We start from the raw sequence: 22,578 nt of genomic DNA on the forward strand, positions 1-22,578 counted from the left end.
TATCTACTGTTTGATCCTTGCTACCCTGTACTCCTGTGTATTACAACCCAATAAAAGGCTATGGAGAAAGGCTCTCAGGGACTTTTTCTCCTTGGAGAAACTGGCTGCTGCTGGCCCCTTTTCTCCACAGAGAAACTGGCCACAGCCCACGCCTCCATCCCCAAACAGATCCAGCATGTCTCAGCCATATTTATTCACTCACACGTGTCCATGGCACCGGGGGGACTTCATGAAAGTGGTCGCCGCCACAGCACTTTATCTGTCCTTCCATTCTAAATGAAAGCTTTGCTGGGTAGATCAATCTTGGATGTAGGTCTTTGGATTTCATGACTTGGAATACGTCTTTCCAGCCCCTTCTTGCCTGCAAGGTCTCTTTTGAGAAATCCACTGACAGTCTGATGGGAACTCCTTTGTATGTGACTGTCCCCTTATCTCTTGCTGCTTCTAGAATTCTCTCCTTCATTTTAATCTTGGCTAATGTAATGACGATGTGCCTGGGTGTGTTCCTTCTTGGGTCCAACTTCTTTGGGACTCTCTGAGCTTCCTGAATTTCCTGGAAGTCTATCTCCTTTGCCAGATTGGGGAAATTCTCCTTTATTATTTGTTCAAATAAGTTTTCCACTCATGGCTGTTCCTCTTCCCCTTCTGGTACCCCTATAATTCGGATGTTGGAACGTTTAAAGATGTCCTGGAGGTTCCTAAGCCTCTCCTCATTTTTTTGAATTCTTGTTTCTTCATCCTTTTCTGTTTGGTCATTTTTTTCCTCTTTCTGGTCCACTTCTTTGATTTGATTCCCAGTTTCCTTTCCATTGTTATTGGTTTCCTGTGCATTTCCATTCATTTCAATTAGTTTAGCCTTCATATGTTCCTCTAATTTGTGACTAAAAGCAACCAGTTCTGTGAGCATTCTGATCACCAGCATTTTGAACTGTGCATCTGAAAGTTTGGCTATTTCTTCATCACTTATATTTATCAGCTCTGGGGCTCCGAGTTGTTCTTGAGCCATGTTTTGATCTGTTCATGCCTGTTAGGTATGAGGAGCAAAGCCTTAGGTGTTCACCAGGGCAGGGCCACCCAGGTCGATAGTTTGTGAGGCTGTATGTGGGGGCGGGGTCAGAGAGGGACAATAGCGGTCCCCTCTGCTGCTTCCCGCCACTGGGGCCTGCATGGTCTGTCTCACCGCTCACTCCTTCACCGGTTTATCTGCGCGCGAATGTGTGACCATGGTCAGCCCTCAATGAGTCCACCACCTTGCACTCTCAGTGGGTCCACCCACTGCTATTCCACACCTGGGATCCTCCCATGGCTGCCGGCATGCCTGGGTCACGCGCCCAGGTCGGTCAGGTGGATCTTTCCTGCCCGACCCCACTCTGCCGCTGGTTCTGCCCCTCTTATCGGTTTGGCTGAAGGGTTCCTTGTTGTCAGACTTCCGTATAGTTCAATTTTCTGTGGTTTGGCTGCGTTTTTGTTGCTAAAACTTTGTTGTTTTTAAACTTGGTTGTGCGAAAAGGCATAGTGCTTCCACCTATGCCTCCATTTTGGCGGAAGTCTCAGATTTTGCAGAGGATATTCAACAGTGAAAGAGACACTGGGAGAACTGTGAGGTCCCAAGGTACCTGCTTTGAAGGGGACTGAGGCATTATTGTCCTATGTACTATGTTTCTTGTATCTTGTACATTCTTCAATAAATGTCTCTATTTTTCATAGTACATGGTTGGATACTTTCTGGACAGACTTTGTCGTATATGTAAAGTTCCTATTTCACTGTCATACTGTACAACTCTTACTCCGCTGTGTGTGCAGTTTAGCCTGGTGGCATGGTAGGATGAGGCAAAGTTTTGGTTTCACCACAACCTGAGTCAGCTCTGTTCATTGCTGTAACCCCCATCGGGACTGAAATGCATAGATATAGAATGTGCTCAATAAATAATTACTGCATGAGCAAATTGAATCTCCACTTGCACTTACTTACTGAGTGCTATTGAACAAGTCAAGACTTGTTCTAGTATTATGTAGATGATAATAAAATACAATATGTTCAGGGATCTTGAAGAATTATTATGGGTGGCCCTGACTTACCTTCTATGGAATGCAGGTAGCAATGCAAGTATTGTCCTAAGCAATTTGCATGTGTATTCTGTTTTGGAGGGACAGAGACAGAAAGAAATAAAAGAGGAAATGAAGGACCCAAGTGGGCTTCTCCATCTGACTTCAATGTGGGTGAGCTGAGAGCTCCTCCAGGGTGTCTGCAGTCGCTGGGGACCAGCACACGTCTGGTGCACACAGCAGGGAACCTATTGGAGAAATGAACTTGGATCTGCCAACACCACTCACCCTCTCCCTCAAATCATCTTAATCCAAAAGCTGTTCAAGGGTAAGCAGGAGTCATACCTGACTTTTGCATTTTGTGGCTCAGAGACTGAGCAAGGCTCAGCCCTGAGCATTCTATTCCCAACACTGCCTAAAATCTGCTGACCTGGACACATGCCCCTGGCCTCCTTCCAACCCCAAATGCAAAGTCACAGTTGCCACAGCCCCTTGCTCCTGAGCAGGGCCTTTTCAGAGCTTCTTCCACTGAGGTGAGGGAAAGGCCACATCTCTGTCCCTGAGATGTTCCATAAAAGGTGCCAGTGCAGGATGGCCTAGAGTGGGGTCCTTGATAATACCCTGACCCCAGGGTCCCTCAAAGGGAGGTGACTTGGTCCACTGCAATCAAAAGTCTGACACTTGCACTGCAGGGCTGGCTCAGCCATTGGAGACTCCAGCACAGGCAACACTGCAATGAGACCACCCAGGTATGCAGGAGAGAGAGGCAGGCAGGCAGGGCATGACTAGAACAAGGGCCAGCTGCCACCCAGCCCTGTGGGAGGCACCGTGTTCCCTGTCTCGTGCAGGGTAGGCTTAGATATTTCAGTCCCCAGAAGCTTCCTTACTGTTCTCTCTACATGGTCACCTCCCATCACCACAGCATGGTTCGAGTACCCTCATTTCTCCTTAGGGAGATGGTAACCACTAGTGACTTCATCTACCAGCCTCAGGCTCTGCCCCTCTGCCCAGTACACAACTGTCTTTCTTGGATGCATGACCTACCCTGACACATCTCTAAAGGCTACACCCTGCCCTTGGTGCCCTGGAATCTGCCCTCATCTCCAACTGACCTTCTTCCCTCCCACCTCTTGCCTCAGACACACAGAAATCTGCCCCTACTCACCTGGGCCTCTGTGCCTTTGCATATGCCATTCTCTTAACTGGAACGCACTACAACATACTGGCTAATATTCCCAATTTATTTGGAATTTGTGAGAATCAAGAAAGAGAACCTTTGTGAAATGTCAACATATGAGTTGGCACCAAGTGTATAATTGATATTTGTGGAATTAAGTGTATAATTGATATTTGTGGAATTGAAATTTGTGATAGTTTGAAACCTGTTTTTAGGAAAGAAAAACACCAAGGTAAAGAGATGGTGAGGTATTTGCAAAGAGGAAGTCTCTTAGAATATGAATGATAGAGGGCAGAAGCGATGCTTGGAAAAGGAAATAGAAGCTCTAGACCAGTATGTTCCATGTGGAATTGTCACCTCCAGTCAGAATCTGGGTGTGCATTTCCATGGTATGTGGGATCCTGGCAAGGCTTGGATTTCCAAAATCATTTACCTATAAAAGAGGTGGGTCCCCAGAAGGGAAGTAGGGAAGGTGAAGCCACATTTCTGGGAGACAGAAAAGACAATTCAGCCAAGGGCTCTTGACTGGACCTTGCAGCTCTTGAGATATCTAGGTACACCTTCCCGGATAATTAAAGATCAATTACACAAGGCCAACTGAGAGCCAGGGATGGAAAAACAGGTTTGATTTTTTAAAAAATAGAACCAGTATCCCCATTTCATCAGTAACTATATTTTATTGAGAAATATACCTTGGGTCAGCAGGAACAAAGGCCACCAGTAAGACTGTTAAATTGATCTTCATGAGAAAATAAGGAGAATTCACTTTGGTGTGAAGACACAGAAGGATAAAATAGAGGGTGGATAAGGAAGCCAGCAAGATGGACAGAGGGGACTTAGCACATCAGAGGCTGTTTGTTCAGCTATAGTGCAAAGCCCACCAGAGATCCTCAACCCCTATACGTGACACCATCTCTGAGACTCGGATTTGTTGTCTGTTGGAACCAGGAAAGGCATTGATTTCCCATCTGGGTCAGCACTGGGTGGGGTAAAGGCAGCCCCATTAGGGGCTCAGATGATCTGTTTACTTACTATGTCCTCAGAAGCAAGATTAGAACCAGGAGTAATTAAAATATAAGCCCCCCATAAAATGTGCTAAGCAATTCAGGAGAGCTGTGTTTCCAGTCCTGTCAGGCCTTCAGCAGGCTGAGACCTGTGCCCACCCTCATCACACTGGAAGAGAGAGGTCCTGGAGGACCTGCCTGTAGCTGGCTGGCTTTCCTCCTGGTGCTCTGTGCTCTGAGAATTTATGCAAGTTAGACTAAGGTGCTCCAGCCTTGACTCATTACACTGTACTCCAGGGACCCTGGAAACTGTTTTGTATACACATTATCAAGATAAGAGTCATCCTCAAAGGCAAAGGAAGATGAATAGCGGGCCACAGTGAGGGCCACATGGGCCAGCTGCATCTTGCCACCAGACCATTATCTGCCCCACACCAAAGCCGAAACCCTGGGAAATGTTTTCATTAGGAAAGGCTGCATTTCCTCTAGGATTCAAAAACACCCAGTTTTCTCTTCCCTCTGTCATTAATCAAGCCAAGTAGACTGTTCAGGGAGACCTCAAAGAGGCAACCAGTTGGAACTGACCTCAGACTAGATCCTCAGACAGGCTCTGGTCATCCAGAAAAGTCAGACAGGCAGCCAGCAGAGGGTCCAGCTGGGAGGACAGGCTGACGCCCAGATGTCACAGCTTGAGAAATCCGTCTCCAGTCCAAGCCTCTCTGCCAAACTGCTGCCAGCCCACCTGTCTAGAGAGAGGGCACCAGGGCCAGGCCTGAGGAGGGAGCAGATGGTGGCAGAGAGAAGAGGGGATGGGGAGCTCTACTCACAGCTGAATCTAAGAGGAGGGAGTGGGAAGAGAGGAGGAGCATTCGTCCACATCAGAGAATTTCTAGTTCCAAATGCACATGTTGCCACCTGTAGCCAGAACGGCAACCAGTTATACCCAAGGAGACTACCTGTGCAATTGTTTCTGACAAAGACATCGACGATTACACTTCCCCACTCTAGTTGCTAAAGGTTCCATCTAGGTCTTTATGATGAAGTAACCAGTGAAAGTGACATGAAGTCCAAGGTAGCTCTGGAGGGGGTTGCTCCAGAGGAAAGGATTCTACTTGCAGGTTGACAAAAAAGTTGTAGCCAAGGAAGGATACCAAAAAGCCTTAAAGAAACAAAGATGCATGCAGGAAGTGGAATTTTGAAATGCTTTAAAAGATGAAGAAAAGGAGGATCCATCTATCAAGCCACTCCATTTTAAATGCACAAGGAAGAGAAATTCCAACCTGAGGGAGCATTTTATCATAAACCACATCAGGCTCCCACAATTTAATTTAAGGATCAGGCTCCACAGTGACCAGACAACACAGCTTATATCATTTGCCTGTCCTCCTTTTGAACACATTTGAATACAAATGGGGTGTCAACATGACAATATATCTGTTACGTGAATTACAGCCTGGAAGTTGGCAGGTAGCGCAGTTCTGAAGACCGAGTTTGTTATAGATGCTCCTCGGAGCACTGCTGCCCATGGAATCTTAGCAAAGTCTCAGGGTTGTTAGGGACTGGTTATCACTTTTATTGCTGGCTGAATCAGACAAGCCCTAAACTAGCTTGTCAAGGAAACAAGAATGGAAACACCCAAATAAGACAGTGCTTGATAGGAAAAACTATACAACAGCACTGCACATCGGCAAATGCAATGCTTTTAAAGCCACTAGAAGACACTGATTTAGGTATTTTCTTCCAAGGGACTTCCTCTCTACTAAATAGGAACCAAACTGATTTGCTGTAATAGTGCTTGGTTGCCTTTACAACACAGAAAGCCTTGACCACAGGCCTAATAGAAGAAGATGGAGTTTCTGAGGCCAGATCCACAGAGAAGCCAAGAGACGAATGATCTTATAAAATGTCCCTTTTCTTGATGGTCCTCATGAAAACTTCTAACCCAGAATAATCAACCTAAGAGCAGCTGTCAGGGGTAGAAACTGAAACGGACTTGAGAGCTCCATTTCCAAAAGGATTTTTATTAATTTCATCAAGACAAAGTTAATAATCCATAACATAAATGTTTTTTTCCTCACTTGGTTGTTCTAAACATGTTAGAATCTCCTCAATAAATTTCACAGCCAGAGGCTAGTAGAAATTAGTTTGCCTTCTACACTGTCGTTAAGAAAAAAGAAGAGGTAATAGCTACTAAGGAAACTTGAAGAGATTGGCTTATAAATGGGATGAATCTACGAGCTGTCCAAATGGTTACTGGGCAGGACAAGTAAATAAATCCACATTTCCCTTTTATCTTTGTCCCACACAAGGAAGCAAATGCAACAAAGACATTCTTTTAAACAGGCATTTTATTTACAAATCTATAAAAAGGCTTCTAGAGACCATTTAACTTATGGTAAGACTTGCATTCTTAACAGATCCACCCCATTTGCTCTACTGAAGGTCTCTGGTGAGCAGGGTCTTATATATGAAGAACTCAGTGGGTCTCGAAGACATGTCTTCTCCTCTCCCACAGAAGGCAACTCTAAGTACCTGAATGAGTGATGTGGACAGTAAGTGGTGCATGACACCTATAATATGGGGCTTTGGACGGGTGAGAAATATTCCCCCAGCTGCTGTGATGCTTTTAAAGAACATACCCAGGAAGATAGGTGCACAATATCATAGAAAAAAATGAGGCTATGGTCATCTTTTCCATGGAAACCATGTGACACATCTGGCCACCTCTTTTATAATGATACCATTAATATCTCAGTCATGCTTAAAATGCTTTCTGTATGTTCTCTTACTAACTTTTCATTGTGACACTAAGAGATAGGTAATATTCTAATCTCCAGTGTACAGAGAAGGAAACTAGATACAGAATGGCAAATAAATAATAATGATTAAATAATTAGTACTAGAGTTGTTGAAACTTGAACCCAAGCAATCTCACTCCTGTTTCACTGCTGCTGCTATAATTACTATTACTGCTACTACTGCTGCTGCCTCTACTGCTGCTGCTACAATTTCTTCAATTACTACTATGCTGCTGATGCCACTGCTACAATTACTACCGCTGCTGCTAACAAGCTGCTACTTCTGCTACTGCTGTTGCTGCTGCTGTTGCTGCTGCTGCTGCTGCTATTACTGCTGCTACTTCTACTGCTGCTGCTATGACTGTTGCCACTAATAATGCTACTACTAGTGCTATGCTGCTACTACTACTTATGCCACTACTGCTACTACTGATGCTACCACTTAAAGATCTCTGTGATGTCACTGTTAAATCCTGCCCTTTACATAGTACCTGGGTCTCAGCAGGAACAGAGAGAGGTATGAGGATAGGGTTCTAGGTCTGATATTGCATTGACTATACTTGATGATGACTAGCCACATGCCTTTGAGCTGTGCCTTTGTTGATACTTGTATTGGGGATGGGTCATTTTAGTATGGTCTCAGCTGGATTCCTCATCAGTCCCCCTTTCTATCTTATGCTCCAGGTTAGATTCTTTACATCCAGTGTGTCTGCTGTGCAGCCATAGGCCTCAAGGAAAACTGTTTTTACTGTCTTTACCCCAACTTGTGTAGTGCATGTTTGTGCAGTGGGAAGTGGCCCCTCCTTTCCTCAAGTAGAAGAAGTGCAGTATGACTAAGCAAGAACTGGGCAAATGGCTGGGGTACAGGCGAGGTAGGGATAAGGCTAGCATGTGTTTGGAGAAGGGTGAAGCCCTTCAGGGAGAGAGGATGTGGCTCCAGAAACTGACAAAGTCCCCTCTCCCTCCTGCCCTGGTGGGGATGGAGGGGTGAGCTCACACTGCCTGAGCCACATCATCCACTGCTCTTCCTTCCTCATGGAGAGTAGGGGTGATAAACACAGAGGCACACTGAGAGAAATGTGCTCAGCCCTCAACCCTTCGTCAAAACTCCAGAACAGAGGAAACCAGAGCAGACCAGCAGCATCCAAAAATATAAAATCTTGCATGAAGCACCTGCCTCTCTTCCTGGCCCTTATGCCCAGACCTCTCAAGTCCATGGGTCCTGCAGAGGCCTTTGGTCTTCTCTTGGCCAAACCTTTCATCACCTTAGAAAGACTCAGACCTTCTTAGGACTCCTTGGAGCAGTGAACATGAAAAGTGGGAATTACTCCAGAGAAAAATCAGTGTCTTCTGTATTTCCTTAAGAACCTATTTCTAGTGTTTACCATCTGTTGGGGAATGTTTCTTCCCACTCCTCACCCCCTGCCAAATATAAGATTATAAAATGGATTCCATGCTTTGGCAAATTACACATGTACCTAGTCTACTCCAGAGATTCTAATAATTTCCCTCCCCAAAATGTGTATCTCCTGGTAGGTGCCATCAAATGCCTTGCAATAGGACTGAAACTCAAGTAGCAGGTACAGCCTGTCTCTGTCCTGCAACTCTGATTTCTACTCCTCATGCCTGGCTGGGAAAAATGATGTAACTAGTTTTAAATGCTTAATGGCAAGCACGTCACATGCACAAACTTCTGGGCAATTTTCACAAACCCAACTAGAAGAAATGTTACCTGGATCCCACCAAATAGCAAAGGAAAGTTTTCTTGTGCATGATATTTTTAATAGAGAAGCCAGTTCTAGGCTGCCAATGGACATTTTCCACAGTGCTACATTGTTACCCCCAAACATCCAAGAGAAAACCTCCTTTCATGACAGGTGCACAGCTCCACAGCCTGCTCCCAGGCTACACCTCTGCTGAGGGACAGGCAGAAGGGCTGATCATAAATACTGTTCATCTTGACTTAGAAGGAATGGAATGGGTAGGCAGGTGATGGTCCTGCCCTCTTGTCCCTCCCTGCTCAGCTGAGATGCAGCAGCATCCTGGTGGACCTCAGTATTCAGCAGATGAGTCCTTCATCTGAGTCCCTAGTTCAGGGGTATCAAACCCATTTTCACCAGGGGCCACACCAGCCTTGCAGTTACCTTCAAAGGGCCGAATGTAATTTTAGGACTGTATAAATGTAACTACTCCTTAACTAGGGGCAAGGAGCTCTACATTCAGCCCTTTGAAGGCAACCAAGAGGCTGATGTGGCCCCCATTGAAAATGAGTTGGACACCCTTGCCCTAGTTGTTTCACAAGAGCCACATCCATATAATTGACTTCCTACAGGGAAGAACCTACAGAAGGTTCAAAATGATCACTTCCCACAGGAAGGCTCTATCTCTAGTCCTGCCATAGAACCCACCCCAAATGAAACAGTCCTCACAGAAGCCTAAGAGACAGGAAGCTCCTTATGTCAGCATGTAACTTTTAACTGCAAGAGACACGCAATGAGCTAAGAGGACCTGTGTGTGGAGAGTAGCTATGACTGTTGGCTAATGCTACTCAGAGGCACTACCCTGCGGACTGGTTGCGAGGTCATCAAATAACCGAGTTCTAGTAATTAGAGGATGTGGGCACACCAAGAGCATTGGTGTGACTCTGTCCTGGAGGGAGTTTGGGAGGTGAGCACTGACCTGAAGCATCTGGAGGTAGCCCTCCTGGGGGTCACAGAGCAGGGAAGAGATGCGGTGGTTGTTCCTCATGCATTTCTGGTTGTCCTTGGCAGATGGGAAGATCTGTCGGACCACGGTCATCCTGCCAAGAGCGCTGTGCACCAGATCCAGAATCTCCGGGTCACTGATTTCCTGGGAAGATAACCAGACCTGTGCTTACCATTGACTCACAAACTTTCTCTGCATAAGGCCTATCAGGAAGCTGACAGCCTGAACAACTGATGCCAAAGGGATTAATGGTTGGGCCCTGGTCACACACTTCATTAGTTGCTTCTCTACAAATAATACTTGCTCACCCTAAAATGCAAATAGGATCATCCAACACTTTCCCTGAGGCCAAAAAAAGATGTCTGTGGCTAAACCACCAATGCATTGGCTTCCACAAAATCAAGCCCTTAAGAACCAGTGATGTAAAAATCATAGTAGGCATTAGCTAGAAGTAAAGGCTAAATTTTCTGTTGGGAGTCATCAATCTGATTTAAGCAAGGAAAACTGGTTTCCTCTGACATAAATGACCAAAATGCAACGAGTTCCCTCTAAGTCTTCAATAATTAAATTCTTTTTTAAACTTGCATACAAAATTTTGAAAATTTATCCATCCATTCATTTGTGGCACAAAATCTACTCAACATCTCCTCCGTGTTTTTGTTCTGTGCTAAGTACTGGGGATATGGATGTGAATGAGCCAGGTCTAATCCATTCAGTGAAGTTCAAGGTCATCACAGGATGAAATATGCTGGTGATGCAATAAGAAAACACAGAGACAAAGGAAATCCTTGTGTTTCCCATGTTAGAGTGTGTGCTAAGCTCTTAACATACATTATCTCATTTGGTGCTCACAGCAGCCCTGGGAATTCTACAAAGTAGATACTATTATTATCCCATTTAAAATGAGCACTCTCAAGCATAGAAACAGCAAAGGGAGCCAGCCACAGGGAGCCTTTTCCAGGACAAGGATTCTTTGAGGAATTAGCACTGAAGCTAAACCTGTAGGATGAATTTGTTAAGCAAAGTGCTTGCACGTAGGGCAGAGAGGGTGTGCAGCAATGCAGAGCTGAATTGATGGTGCTGCTGAAGATGGGAGGGCAGCTATATCCTGTGAGGCAGTAGGACTTCTGAAACATCACAGGCTGCCAGGGATTAGAAAGGGGCAGGGCTGCTGGCAGAAAGGAGGGGCAGGCAAAGTCAGCCCTTGAGCTGTGTCCTGGGACAGATGTCAGTGGGGGATCAGTAAAGCTGGCTAAAATGCCCACAGTAAGAACTGACGAGGAGCCCTTGAAAAGTTTTAGGCACAAACAAGCCTAAACAATCAGATGTACATTTTCGTAAACCTCTGGCTGCTGCACAGAAGAGGATTCCATAGGCAAAAAAAAAAAAAAAGAAAAGAAAGTGCTCCACAGCTGAGAGCAACACAGGAACTACAGACAGAAACTGGCATGAGGTTCCAGCAGCAGGGGAGAGTCAGATTGCTCTGTTTCACTGTCCTAAAAGGTGCCCTAATTGGTGGTTGGCTGCAAGTCAAGATTTTAACTGTGAATAACCACGTTTTATAATAGTTCTTCAGTCTTCCTCTTGCAAATGATACATTCTAGCTTTGAGACAATGATGTGTTATAATTAGAGCTAATGAGGTTAGATATTAGTGATCATCTGTTTCAAAGTCACTTAAAGAACAAGATGTTTAATGGTAAACAGTGTATTTCAAGAACTGCCTTACGAATCTTTTTTTTTTAAGCTTTGCCATAAGTATTTATATTAATCAGAGCAGGTAACATGAACTCCTTTACAAGTTTCTTGGTTATTCTTTTTTTTATTTATTTTTTTATTGATTATGCTGTTACAGTTGTTCTATTCCCCCCTTCATTCCCCTCCACCCTATGCCCCAATCCCCACCATTACCCCCCTTTAGTTTATGACCATGTGTCTCAAGTCCTTTAGATTCTATATTTCCCATGCTATTCTTGCCCCCCCCATCTATTTTCTATCTACTGTCTATGCTACTTATTTTCTGTACCTTCTCCCCCCTTCTGCTCCTCCCACTCCCCTGTTGCTAACCCTCCATGAGCTCTTCATTTCTATGTCTCTGCTCCTGATCTAGCTGTCCTTTTAGTTTGCTTTTGTTTTAGGTGTAGTTGTTAATAACTGTGAGTTTGTTGTCCTTTCACTGTTCATGGTTTTTTTTACTTCTTTTTCTTAGATAAGTCCCTTTAACATTTCATATAATAAGGGCTTGGTGATGATGAACTCCTTGAATTTGATCTTATCTGAGAAGCACTTTATCTGTCCTTCCATTCTAAATGAAAGTTTTGCTGGATAGAGCAATCTTGCCTTAGAAATCTGATATGAGCGCAAAGACTGGTCAGTTGAAACCATGTGCTGGATCTGGGAGAAGGTAAGAAATTAAGAGTTGCAACCTTTTAGAATAATGAATAGTTCTTAAATATGCTGAAATGCAGTAATCTCAAAAGAATGAAAGTGCTATTACATATTGAATCTGAGTATAAACCACTGACCTACATATTTCTGACAAAAGTCTGTTGAAGGAAAAATTATCTTGTTGGGTGGGAACCAACTGACAATCAAAAGCAGGGAAATACCAGTGTTCACATCCCAGAGCCACAGGGTGAGATGGGCCCCGAAGCCCGCTGGGTCAAGAACGCGCTCAGATAATGGAGTTGAGCCTGGGCCTGGGTGCTCTGCTCTGGGCTGCCCTGCTCACAGAGGCCCTGTCCCAAACTTAGGCTAGTGGGGTGAGAAAAATTCCATTCTGATCTAATAGTAAGGATGACTATAAAAAAGAACAAAGAGGAGAGTAGCTAATTTTACTTGGAAAAGGAAAGTAGATTTAGGGAGGATTTTTTATGTAGAAAGAAACATGAGGTCATGAAGAACATAGTTTGACTTATGCATAGGGGTTAAATCAGAGCCCAGACACCTTGGAGAGGAAATGGATATGTTGCACACATTTGCTTTTCTCACTTATTTTTGAAGTTCTCTTATTCTCTCTTCCCTGTATCCTCAGTTTCCTAGAGGGAAAGTCAGTAACACTGAGTACTCCCCATTGCACCTCAAGCAGGACTCTGGAAGTCTGCAGGGAGTCTGACTTACAGGCACACAGTACCTTTCTAGTTAAATGTAACTATCACTTTCTCTGGAAACCTGCAGCAGCTCCTGGGATGAGAGAGCCTGTGGCAGTCATGACGTAAATAAGAGGACTCAGCCCCTACCCTATGCTGCCTAGTCTCCAGACTGTTCATCATTCTTCCCACCCAGGACTTACAGAGAGCTTGGCATAGCTCTCCCCAGTATGGGGAGAGCTATCTTGCAGTGAGGATCTGCTGGATCTCTGGAGATCTTCCTGTCCCCCGTGGCTCAGTTCTCATCCATTCACTCTGGTTCAAACCATACACTCTGTCCATCAGTGCACTGCTACCTGCCTGCTAGTAATCCTGGGCCTATTCTTAGTATCCAGTACAAAGATAGCTGCAATCAGAATCTAAGAAACCACAGAAGGAACTCTCTACATTACTTTGGGGCAATGAAAAAGATCACTTTTTTTTCCTAGGGATATGTCCTTATCTTTGGAGAATTCCAAACCCATGTCACCAGTCAGTTTCAGCAGCTCCATGCCAGGCCCTCTCCAATCCTATTGGTCTCACTGGGTCTCTTTAGTACCAAAGAAGTACAGGCAGGGATCTGCTCACTCCTGCCAGGCAGTGCTTCTATGCTGCATACAAAATCTGCCTCTGGGCCGCCCTGAGGGGTTCCAACCTGGGTTCCTAAGGGCACAGGGGGCACTGAAGCAGCCAATTTACACAACTCTCTTGGAAAATGAACTTGCCCTTCTCACTGAACACTCCTTCCAGATAGTGTTGTTGATGAGTAGAAGAAGCAAAACAGAATATACTGTGTGACCTCCCCTGAAGTCAGCAAGGCAGCAGTGGAGACAACAGTAACAGTCATACCCGGACACTTGCTGGAGTGCATAGGCTCAAAATAATCTCACTTATTTTATTACTTTTTAAGTTTATATTGTCAAACATATTTAACTTGCAAATATCACATACATTAACATATGGGTGATAAAATAATTTCAGTGTGCCTTCCATCAAGCTAAGAAATAAAATATAAATGGCATCTTGGTCAGATGCCTCCTCCCCAAACACTTAACCTTCCTGCTCACAAAGAGCCTGCCTTTGTCATGTTATGACTACGTATGTAACCCAAATAATGTGCAGCTTGTAAGTTTTGCTTAGCTTTGTGTGAGCTGACCAGTCTGCACACAGGCCTCCTGTAGTTGTTTTAACTCAGTGGCTCTGTTGTGCATCAGGATCACCTGGGAAGTGATAAAACTGCAGAGGTCCAGCTCTCCATTAGCCCTCCTGATAATTCCAGCACTCACCAACATTTAAACTCCACTAGTCCAACTTTCATTTTCTGCTTTTTATTCATGGTGATGGATGCCACTCTAGTGTAGTCATTTTCACAGCTGCACACAATTGCATTGTATGACTCTGCCACCATTTATTTACTCTATGGTGGATTACCATTTGAATGTTTTTCTTTGATTGCTATCATGAACAAAGCTTCAGTGTATGTATTTCAGGTGTATGCATATTGGTGCACTTATGGAAGAATTTCTCTAGGGTGCCTACCTAGAACAAAGACCCTCGACAGGAGAGTATGAACATGTTCAAATTTCCTAGGTAATACAAAATTTCCAAAGTGATTGTACCAATTTATAATCTTGTATGGTAAAGACAGTTCCTGCTGCTCTGTCTCCTTGCCTGCATGTGACAGTGTACAACATCCTAACATATGCCAATCTGGTGAGTATAAATGGGCACATAGTTGGATTTTAATTTCCACTTCCATAATTCTTAAAAGGGTAAGTATCTTTCATAGATTTTGAATCATAGGTGCTTCCTTTCCTGTTTTTATATTTTTGTCCAATTCCTATCAGGTTGGGTCTCTGGCATATTTATTTGATGAACTTTAAAAAAATTCTGGATAATAAGTGTGTCACATGCTACCAATATTTTCTCCAGTTTCTAGAATGTTTTGTAGAACTAGTTCATAAACTCATCTAACCTGGCATTTTCTTTGTAGAATCATTCTTGTCACTAGTTAAATTTCTTGATTTTATAGGGATTTTGCTTGCTTTTCCTCCTTTGTCCTAAATCATTTTTTTCTAAAAATTCCATCATGTTGTCCAGATTTTCCTATGTGATTGGCATACTTGTTCATGTAGTAGATTGAATCAAGCCATTGGCAACTGCAGCATGATGTTCCTTCTGCTCTGGTAGCAGAAGCCACAGAATAAATTTTGCCACAACACATTTCATGTCAAGATCTTGCATCAAAATCTCAGGCACAGTAGTTTTTGGAATCCCCAGATCAGCTTCTAGGTCTCTCAGTGTCAGTCACTGATCTTTGTTGATTGCAGCCTGTACACGTTCAACATTCTCAGGTGTTCTGCTTGTTGCAGGCCTTCCAGAACATGCTTCACTTTCAACAGATTCTCAACCATCTTTGAAGCGTCTGTGCCACACTTTTGTTTGTGCTGCACTGATTACATCACCCCCAAAAGCCTTCTGATCATCCAAAGAGTTTCTGCAGAGAAATGTTCAAGCTTAATGCAAAATTTGGTGCAGATTTGTTGCTCTACTTGCTCAGTCATTTTGAATGTGATGGCCACATAGTACACACACTGACTGGATGGCATCTACAGCCCCCACTGACTGGTACAGTGAAGTCATCATTGTTCATGCATGTGCCTTCCAGTCCACTCTCCTTGGCTGCCAGGTTACATCAGTGTCATGCAAACTGTTCTCATTATGTTAACAATGGCTAGACTTTTATTAGACAGACCTTAACAAAGTGTTAAGTTAATCACTATTTTTACTCTTCTTCAGTGTCTATCTCTAATCACCATCTTCCCAACTAATGTGATAACAATTTCCATTATTTTAATTCTATCTTTCTTTATGCCCTCATAGTATACATAATTTCATTACTTTATGCAGTTGATATTTGTCTATTGAACTAGTATGTACCAACATATTTGTTAGACATTCTTTTCTAGACATCGAACCTTATATCTGTGATCATTTCTTTCTCCTGAAGTACTTCATTTATAATTTCCTTTCATGTGGGTTTGTCGATGATAAATTTAGTTTTTTATTTGCTAATGTATTTATTCTTTATTTAAAATAAAGAAAATATCTTTATTTTAATTTCATTCTTGAAAAATAAATCCTAAATTAACTGCTATTTTCTCTTAGCACACTGAAAATAATTATGGCATGGTCTTCTGGCTTCCATTTTTGTCCAATGTATTAGTTTCCTACAACTGCAATAAAAAATTATCACAAAAAGCGAGGCACTCCTTCCAAAGGTTCTAGGGGAGAATCTGTTCCTTGCCTCTTAGATCTTTACTTACAGAGACTGCTGGCATTTCTTGGGTTGCAGCCACACCATTCTAATCTCTTCCTCTGTGCCCACATGGCATTCTCTTCCACACACAGATCTCCCTTTGCCTCCCTTCTATAAGGACTTTTAAGGGCCCACCAGGATAATTTCCCCACCTCAAGATCATCAACTTAATCACTTCTGCAAAATATCCCCTGCTATACAAGGTAACACACAGTATCCAAGGATTAGGCCCTGGATATCTTTGATGGTCATTATTCAACCCACTACCTCAAGGTATTAGGAATCAGTCTAGCTTCCACTCCTTTGAAGATGGCCTATGTTTTCTCTCTGCATGCTCCTTAGATTGTTTTGTCTTTGGTGTTCTGCAGCGTCATGCTATAAGGTGTCTAGGTGTAAATTTTTAGATTTTTATTCTGCTCCTGACCCTTGGGCTTTCCACATCTGCCACATTTGGTTTCTTTTAATAATTCTTGAAAATTCTAAATCATATTATCATTTAATATGATTTCTTCCTCCATTATCTCCTATTTCTTTCTAGAACTTCAGTCAAAAGTGTGTCAGATACTATCATTCTTCTATGTATTGACCTTCTTTTCATATTTTCCATTTGTTTGTTTCTTAGGGCTGCATTCTAAATAACCCCTTCATATTTTTCAGCTCATTAATTCTCTTTATATGTGTGTCCACTTTGATGCTTATTTTTAACTTCAATTATTAGGTTTTTAATTTTCCACAGTTGTTTATTTTTTAATAAAATGTCTTTTATTTCTTGATCATATTTTCAAGCATCTTTTTGTGTTTTAAACATATTTAAGCCTACTTATTTAATATTCTATATCATTTAATTCTAATAACCAAAGTCACTTCAAATTTGTTTGAACTGTCCTTTTCTTTTTCTGGTTATCACTCATGATGACTCTTTTATTTCCTTCCATCCTTCCTTCCTTCCTCTTTTCTTTCTCTCTTCCTTTCTCCCTTCCCTCCTCCTTCCTTTCTCTCTTTTATTCTCTTACGTATACAATATTATTTTCCTTAGAATTTTCTTATATGTTCTGTGAAATCTGACTGGAATCTGCATTATTTCAGAGAATATTATAAGCACTGCCAGTCTGTAACCACACAATTTAATACTCGGTATTTCTTTGAGCACAGGTGTGACATAGCTCACAATCCTGCATGCACGAGAGTTGCCAAATTTCAAGAAAATGTCTTTCTTCCATGCAGCTCCAAAGTCAAGATAGAAAATTTTCCTTACTACTCCCTCTTCACAGCGAGTTCATTTCTAGTTAACCCTTACAATGAGTTCTAAGTTTCTAACTTTATATGTAAATTTTTCATTAAGCCTCACATTTGATTGGCTCTTACACCTGATCTCATGTGTTCTATGCCCCACATGAGCCAGAAGAATAAAAGCTTAACATCTCCACTGTTTGGCCAATAGATTCAAGGCAAAAAACTAAATTAGAAGCTCACATATTTCCTAGAGTTTTTATTTTCACTCTAGTTGGCCTCTGTGCACATTACTCTTGACTGCTCAGTGATCTGTTTAAAAATATAATATCCAGCTTTTTTTAGGTCTTTTCCTTGTGAGAGTATCACTCAGGCTAATTATTCTTCCATTAAAATAGTACTACAGGGCCTTACATATAGAATTTTCATTCTATAGCATATAATCTTCCCCTTTTTCTAGAACATACACCTATCTCCCAAACCCCATATACATCTTGGCTGTGTAAGTAGCTGAACCTCAATTATTATGCTAAAATTTATATTTGCTTCATTTAAGTGTCTTTTCCTAAGTTGATTGTCATTAATAGCAAAAGGAGGATCCTTTCTGAGGGGCCCAAGAGAAGAATGTGTAACTTTGTCCATTTGATCAAATTCCAATTGTATTCTTGAATCATTTCACTATTGTGGATGCAAGAAGGAAAATATTATTCAGGTTCCACCTCATTTTGTTATTCGTCTTGAACTTCTTTGTTAGCTTACCTTCCTATAATCTAATAGGTTCCACTGGTAAATCTCTCATCAACACTGTTCATTTAAAAGATCATCTCTGAGAGATGATGGAGACTTAGATTAGGATGGTTTCAAATGAATCACCTTTATAAAGAAAAATGTAGGATCTACAGTATATACTGATTGGTGGAATTGGAATAGAATGATAGCAAAATACTGCTGGGACTAGCTCTTTTTCCAGTGGATGGAGTACTTACAGACCAATAACAAAAATATTATAACAACTAAAACAAGTAGAGAACAGGATAGAGTTTCCAATTAACATTGTATCCTTTTTGCCAGTCATGGGGGGGGGGAATATTCTTTTGTACCGTGACTTAAAGAAATATTTCTACCAAAACAATAAAATGTAAGATGTGTTTCATGCACTGAATAATAAAAATACTCACTGCCTCTAAATTTGTACTAAGAATGCACATTGAAGCTTAGACAATCTTTATTTTTAGTCAGATAAATTATTAGGAAACCTCTACAAACCTCTATTTCACTTACAAAGAGTTGAGACTAAGGAAAAGTCACACAAATTCTAAAAGAAAACCAATCCTCACATCTTCCCTGAAGGTATGTACTTAATTCACTGATTAAAAGCAAAACTGTCTTTCTTAAAGAGCACAACACGAACAGAATAAGACCCGACTGCCTCCACTCAGAGGCAGTGTGTGTCTTCATCTAAGGTCTCTGGCTGGCTTCAGGGAACCCCCCATTCCAAAAAGTATAAAGTCTCCAAGCACACATTTTCCTGTTGAGAATTGGAGAATGTAAAGATTAACTGTATTAGATCTTCAAAAAAGACTTTGACTCAAAAAAAGGTGATGAAAAACTGATATGGAAATTAGAAATGATTTTTAAAGTCCTCTTTGTTGCTAACTATGTGAAAAAAATTTTAAATGATGACAACATTAACAGGATTAATTTGGAGACACAGGAGTTTCAGTGTTTGTAAAACTCAGCTGCTGCTTCTCCTCCTCCACCAGGTCTCTGATGCAACAACAACAAAAACATAATTGAAGAAGCAGTGGTATTTGTATGATAAACTACTAAGCAGCTATAAAAATGACTGAACAGATCTATATTACATTACCTTACAAATATAGATAAAAGAAGTAAGGAAAACAGAAGAGAAACAAAGAAAATGAAGAAGAAGTTACAGAATTACATATTTAGTAAGCTACATTTATAGTCCAGATTTATGTAATAGCATAATACAAATTTAAATGTAAGGAACACACAAAAATTTCAGGCAGTTGGTGCCACTGGGGAAATAAAGAGAGGTAACAAGCAAATTTGCTTCCTACCTGACAGTCTTGGCCCTTCTCTTCTACACTGGAATACACTTCTAGTATGAAACAGTGCCCTTCCCTGTACCACATGGCATTCAAGGTGATGGGAGGTGACTCCAATACCCCAAAGCAGATGTACATTGCTTGGTCAGAGCTAAAGTGGGTGGTCCTACTAATTTAGGCAGTTTTAGGGGAGGATATACAACTTCACTTATGGTCTTGATGTATAAGGGGGTTCTGAGAAAGTTTGCTTGATCCTAAGAAGAAGACCAAGAAGATCTAGGGTTTTTTGCCTGAGGAGGTTTGAATGAATCATGGGGAGATTCCACCTGAGAGCATACCCAGCACACTACAGACAATAGAGACAATAGGGTCCTGAGAATACTATTCAGCCTCTGAATCACTCTGCACTGTAACCTCATGACCTGTCTCTGAGCTGTTCCTAATAAATCTTCAGACCATTTAAGGAAATTGGATTCAGATTTTTCTGTAGCTTATAGTCAAAAAACAAGCTGACTGATACAGAATTTAATGTTGACTGGTGAGTAGACAGAGCAGACTTCAATTATATCTGAAATAGTCCATATTTTAAAAATTGAGATCTCAAAAAGTCAACAATTGAATGGTGAACATGTAGGTGTTTGTTATAACACATTCTGCATCTTTTAGGCTTCTAAGAATATTGTAAAACTGAAAGCACAGAGAGAGTCACTGCAGAAGTCTTGATCCAAGCCTATTTGAGTAACAAAGTAGATAAATTTTTATAATGAGAAAAATCTTCAAAATAGCAATTCAAATGGAAAGAATATCCTTTTTCTAAGTACATATTTTGACAAAACAGATATAAACCTTATGTGCAAATAAGTATTTGTATGATCTTTAAGGGAAGGGAAATGGATAGAGATGGAAAAGGGTACAGGGGAAATAAATGATGGTAAAAAATTGATACAAATTAAATTTTTAAAAAAACACCAGTAAAATTTCTGAACCTTCTCATATGAGGGGAAAATATTTTTAAACATTTATATAGAGCTCTAAAGTTATATAGGGCTGTGTAATCACATTGTGATTCATTTCCTTTTATTCCTTAGAAAGACCTAGGTCTATCAAACACCTATATGCTATCACCATTATTCCAACTCTGAAGAAATAATAGTTTCTACAATTGTTGAAAGCCATCAAAAGACCTGCCTTAGCTTGGCCTCCAGGCAAGCCAGAGTAGCCCTTTTCCTGGCCCTCTTCTCACTCCATAGCTCCTGCAGCCTCTTCCAAACCCCTTTTGGGGAGCATATATCAGACCACCCAATCAGCATTTAGCTCTTTCCTGCTCCTCATCCCTGAGAGACCCCAAGATACACTGGACTCCCTGCCAAGGTATCAAAACAGTATTCAAACATCTTACCATTAAATAAAATGGCTTCTGATTGAAAACTTACATGAATTATTTTATTTTATTATTATTTTTAAAGATTTTATTTATTTATTTTTAGAGAGGAAGGAAAGGAGAGAAGGAGAGGAATATCAGTATATGGTTGCCTCTTGTAAGTCCCCTGCTGGGAACTGGCCTGCAACCCAGGCATGTGCCCTGACTGGGAATCAAACCTCGATCGTCTGGTTCACAGGTCCGCACGCAATCCACTGAGCTACACCAGCCAGGGCTCTGAATTATTTTATTTTTATAAATTACACAAATAGTTTCTATTTACAATAAAGCTGTCACCCTGACTGTTCCTTTTACCCTGGGCTGCCCAGGGGACAGGTGAGGGAGCTTTCCTCCCATCACACCTCCTTATCACAGCCCATTCCCATGACCGGTCCCAGTCAGATCAGCCAGCAATAAGCAGCTAACCTTGTTCCCTAAAGATCTGCACCTGGCTATGGTCACGGGAGAGGGGGCAGATGTCCCCTCAGGCTCTCTGTGCAGTGCTGGGAAATCCTCCCCACATCTACTGGTTTATCAGGAGCATCTGCTATCTTATCCACAGAAGCCCAAAGAAAGTTCCTAGTGCTTTGCATTTTTAGGGGTTCTTTTAGTCTATTTAATTGATTTTGTATTTCATTACATTTTATTCAGTTTTATTCTTTTATATTTGACCATGAGCACAAGGTGGAGATCTGCCCTCCAATGAGCCAGGGGACCCAAAGATGTTCCCAGAATTTACTACAGAAGGCCACTAAACCTTCTCTGGCTGGCTGGTCATTTAAGGATGATGGACAGGCTCAAGTGGGTCATATGGAGACCTAACCACTTTTCTCCTCAGCTCTCTTCTCTGTTTTTTTTTTAATTTAGGAATTCTTTTTATTTTCTAATTTTTATTCAATTTGTTTAAACTAAAAAAAAAGTTCATTCATTCTCTACCCTCCCACCACCCCCCAACTTAACCCCTGTTCCTTACACTCTTGGAACCACCAATCTGAATCTATTCTCTGTATCTATGAGCTTCATTTTACATTGTTTTTATTTTTGTTTTAGATTTCACACTTAAGAGAGATATATGGTATTTGTCTTTCTTTGTCTAACTTATTTCACTCAACATAATACCTTCAAGTTCCATTCAAGCTGCCATGAATGGCAATATTTCATTATTTTCTATGGCTGAAAATTTTCTTTATCCATTCCTCCACTGATGGGCACTCAGGTTGTTTCCATATCTTGGCTATTATGAACAATGCTTTAATGAACATTGGTGTGCACATATCTTTTGAAATTAATGTTTTCATTGCCTTGGGGTAAATACCCACAAATGGAAATGCTAGGTCATGTGGAAGCTCTATTTTTCACTTTTTGAGGAACTTCCATTCTGTTTTCCATGATGTTGCAACTATTTACACTCCTACCATTGTGAGAAAGATTTCCATTTTCTCCATACTCTAACACTTTATTTCTTGTTTTTTTTATAATAGCCATCTTAATAGGTGTGAGATGATATTTCACTGTAGTTTTTTTAAGTATATTTTATTGATTATGCTATTACAGTCTTCTCAATTTTTTTCTCCTCTTTATCCCCTCTCCACTGTTCATACCACCCACCCTCCAACATCTGCCCCCTTCCTTAGTTCAGGTCCATAAATTGTACAAATAAGTTCTTTGGCTTCTCTGTT

At 41.6% G+C, this 22,578-nt stretch overlaps 1 protein-coding gene across 3 annotated transcripts in view; it reads right to left on the reverse strand.

The window, feature by feature from the left end:
* Nucleotides 1–22,578, reverse strand: part of GRID1 (glutamate ionotropic receptor delta type subunit 1) — a 780,146-nt gene that overhangs the window by 302,005 nt on the left and 455,563 nt on the right. For all 3 annotated transcript variants that reach the window (XM_053663815.1, XM_053663813.1, XM_053663814.1), the window contains one exon: nt 9,705–9,875. In XM_053663815.1, coding sequence (XP_053519790.1) covers nt 9,705–9,875 — 171 coding nt within the window. The remainder of the gene's footprint in view (nt 1–9,704; nt 9,876–22,578) is intronic.

The sequence above is a fragment of the Artibeus jamaicensis genome, unplaced genomic scaffold (genome assembly GCF_021234435.1).
Source record: "Artibeus jamaicensis isolate MK-2021 breed Jamaican fruit bat unplaced genomic scaffold, CSHL_Jam_final contig_332, whole genome shotgun sequence".
NCBI lineage: Eukaryota > Metazoa > Chordata > Mammalia > Chiroptera > Phyllostomidae > Artibeus > Artibeus jamaicensis.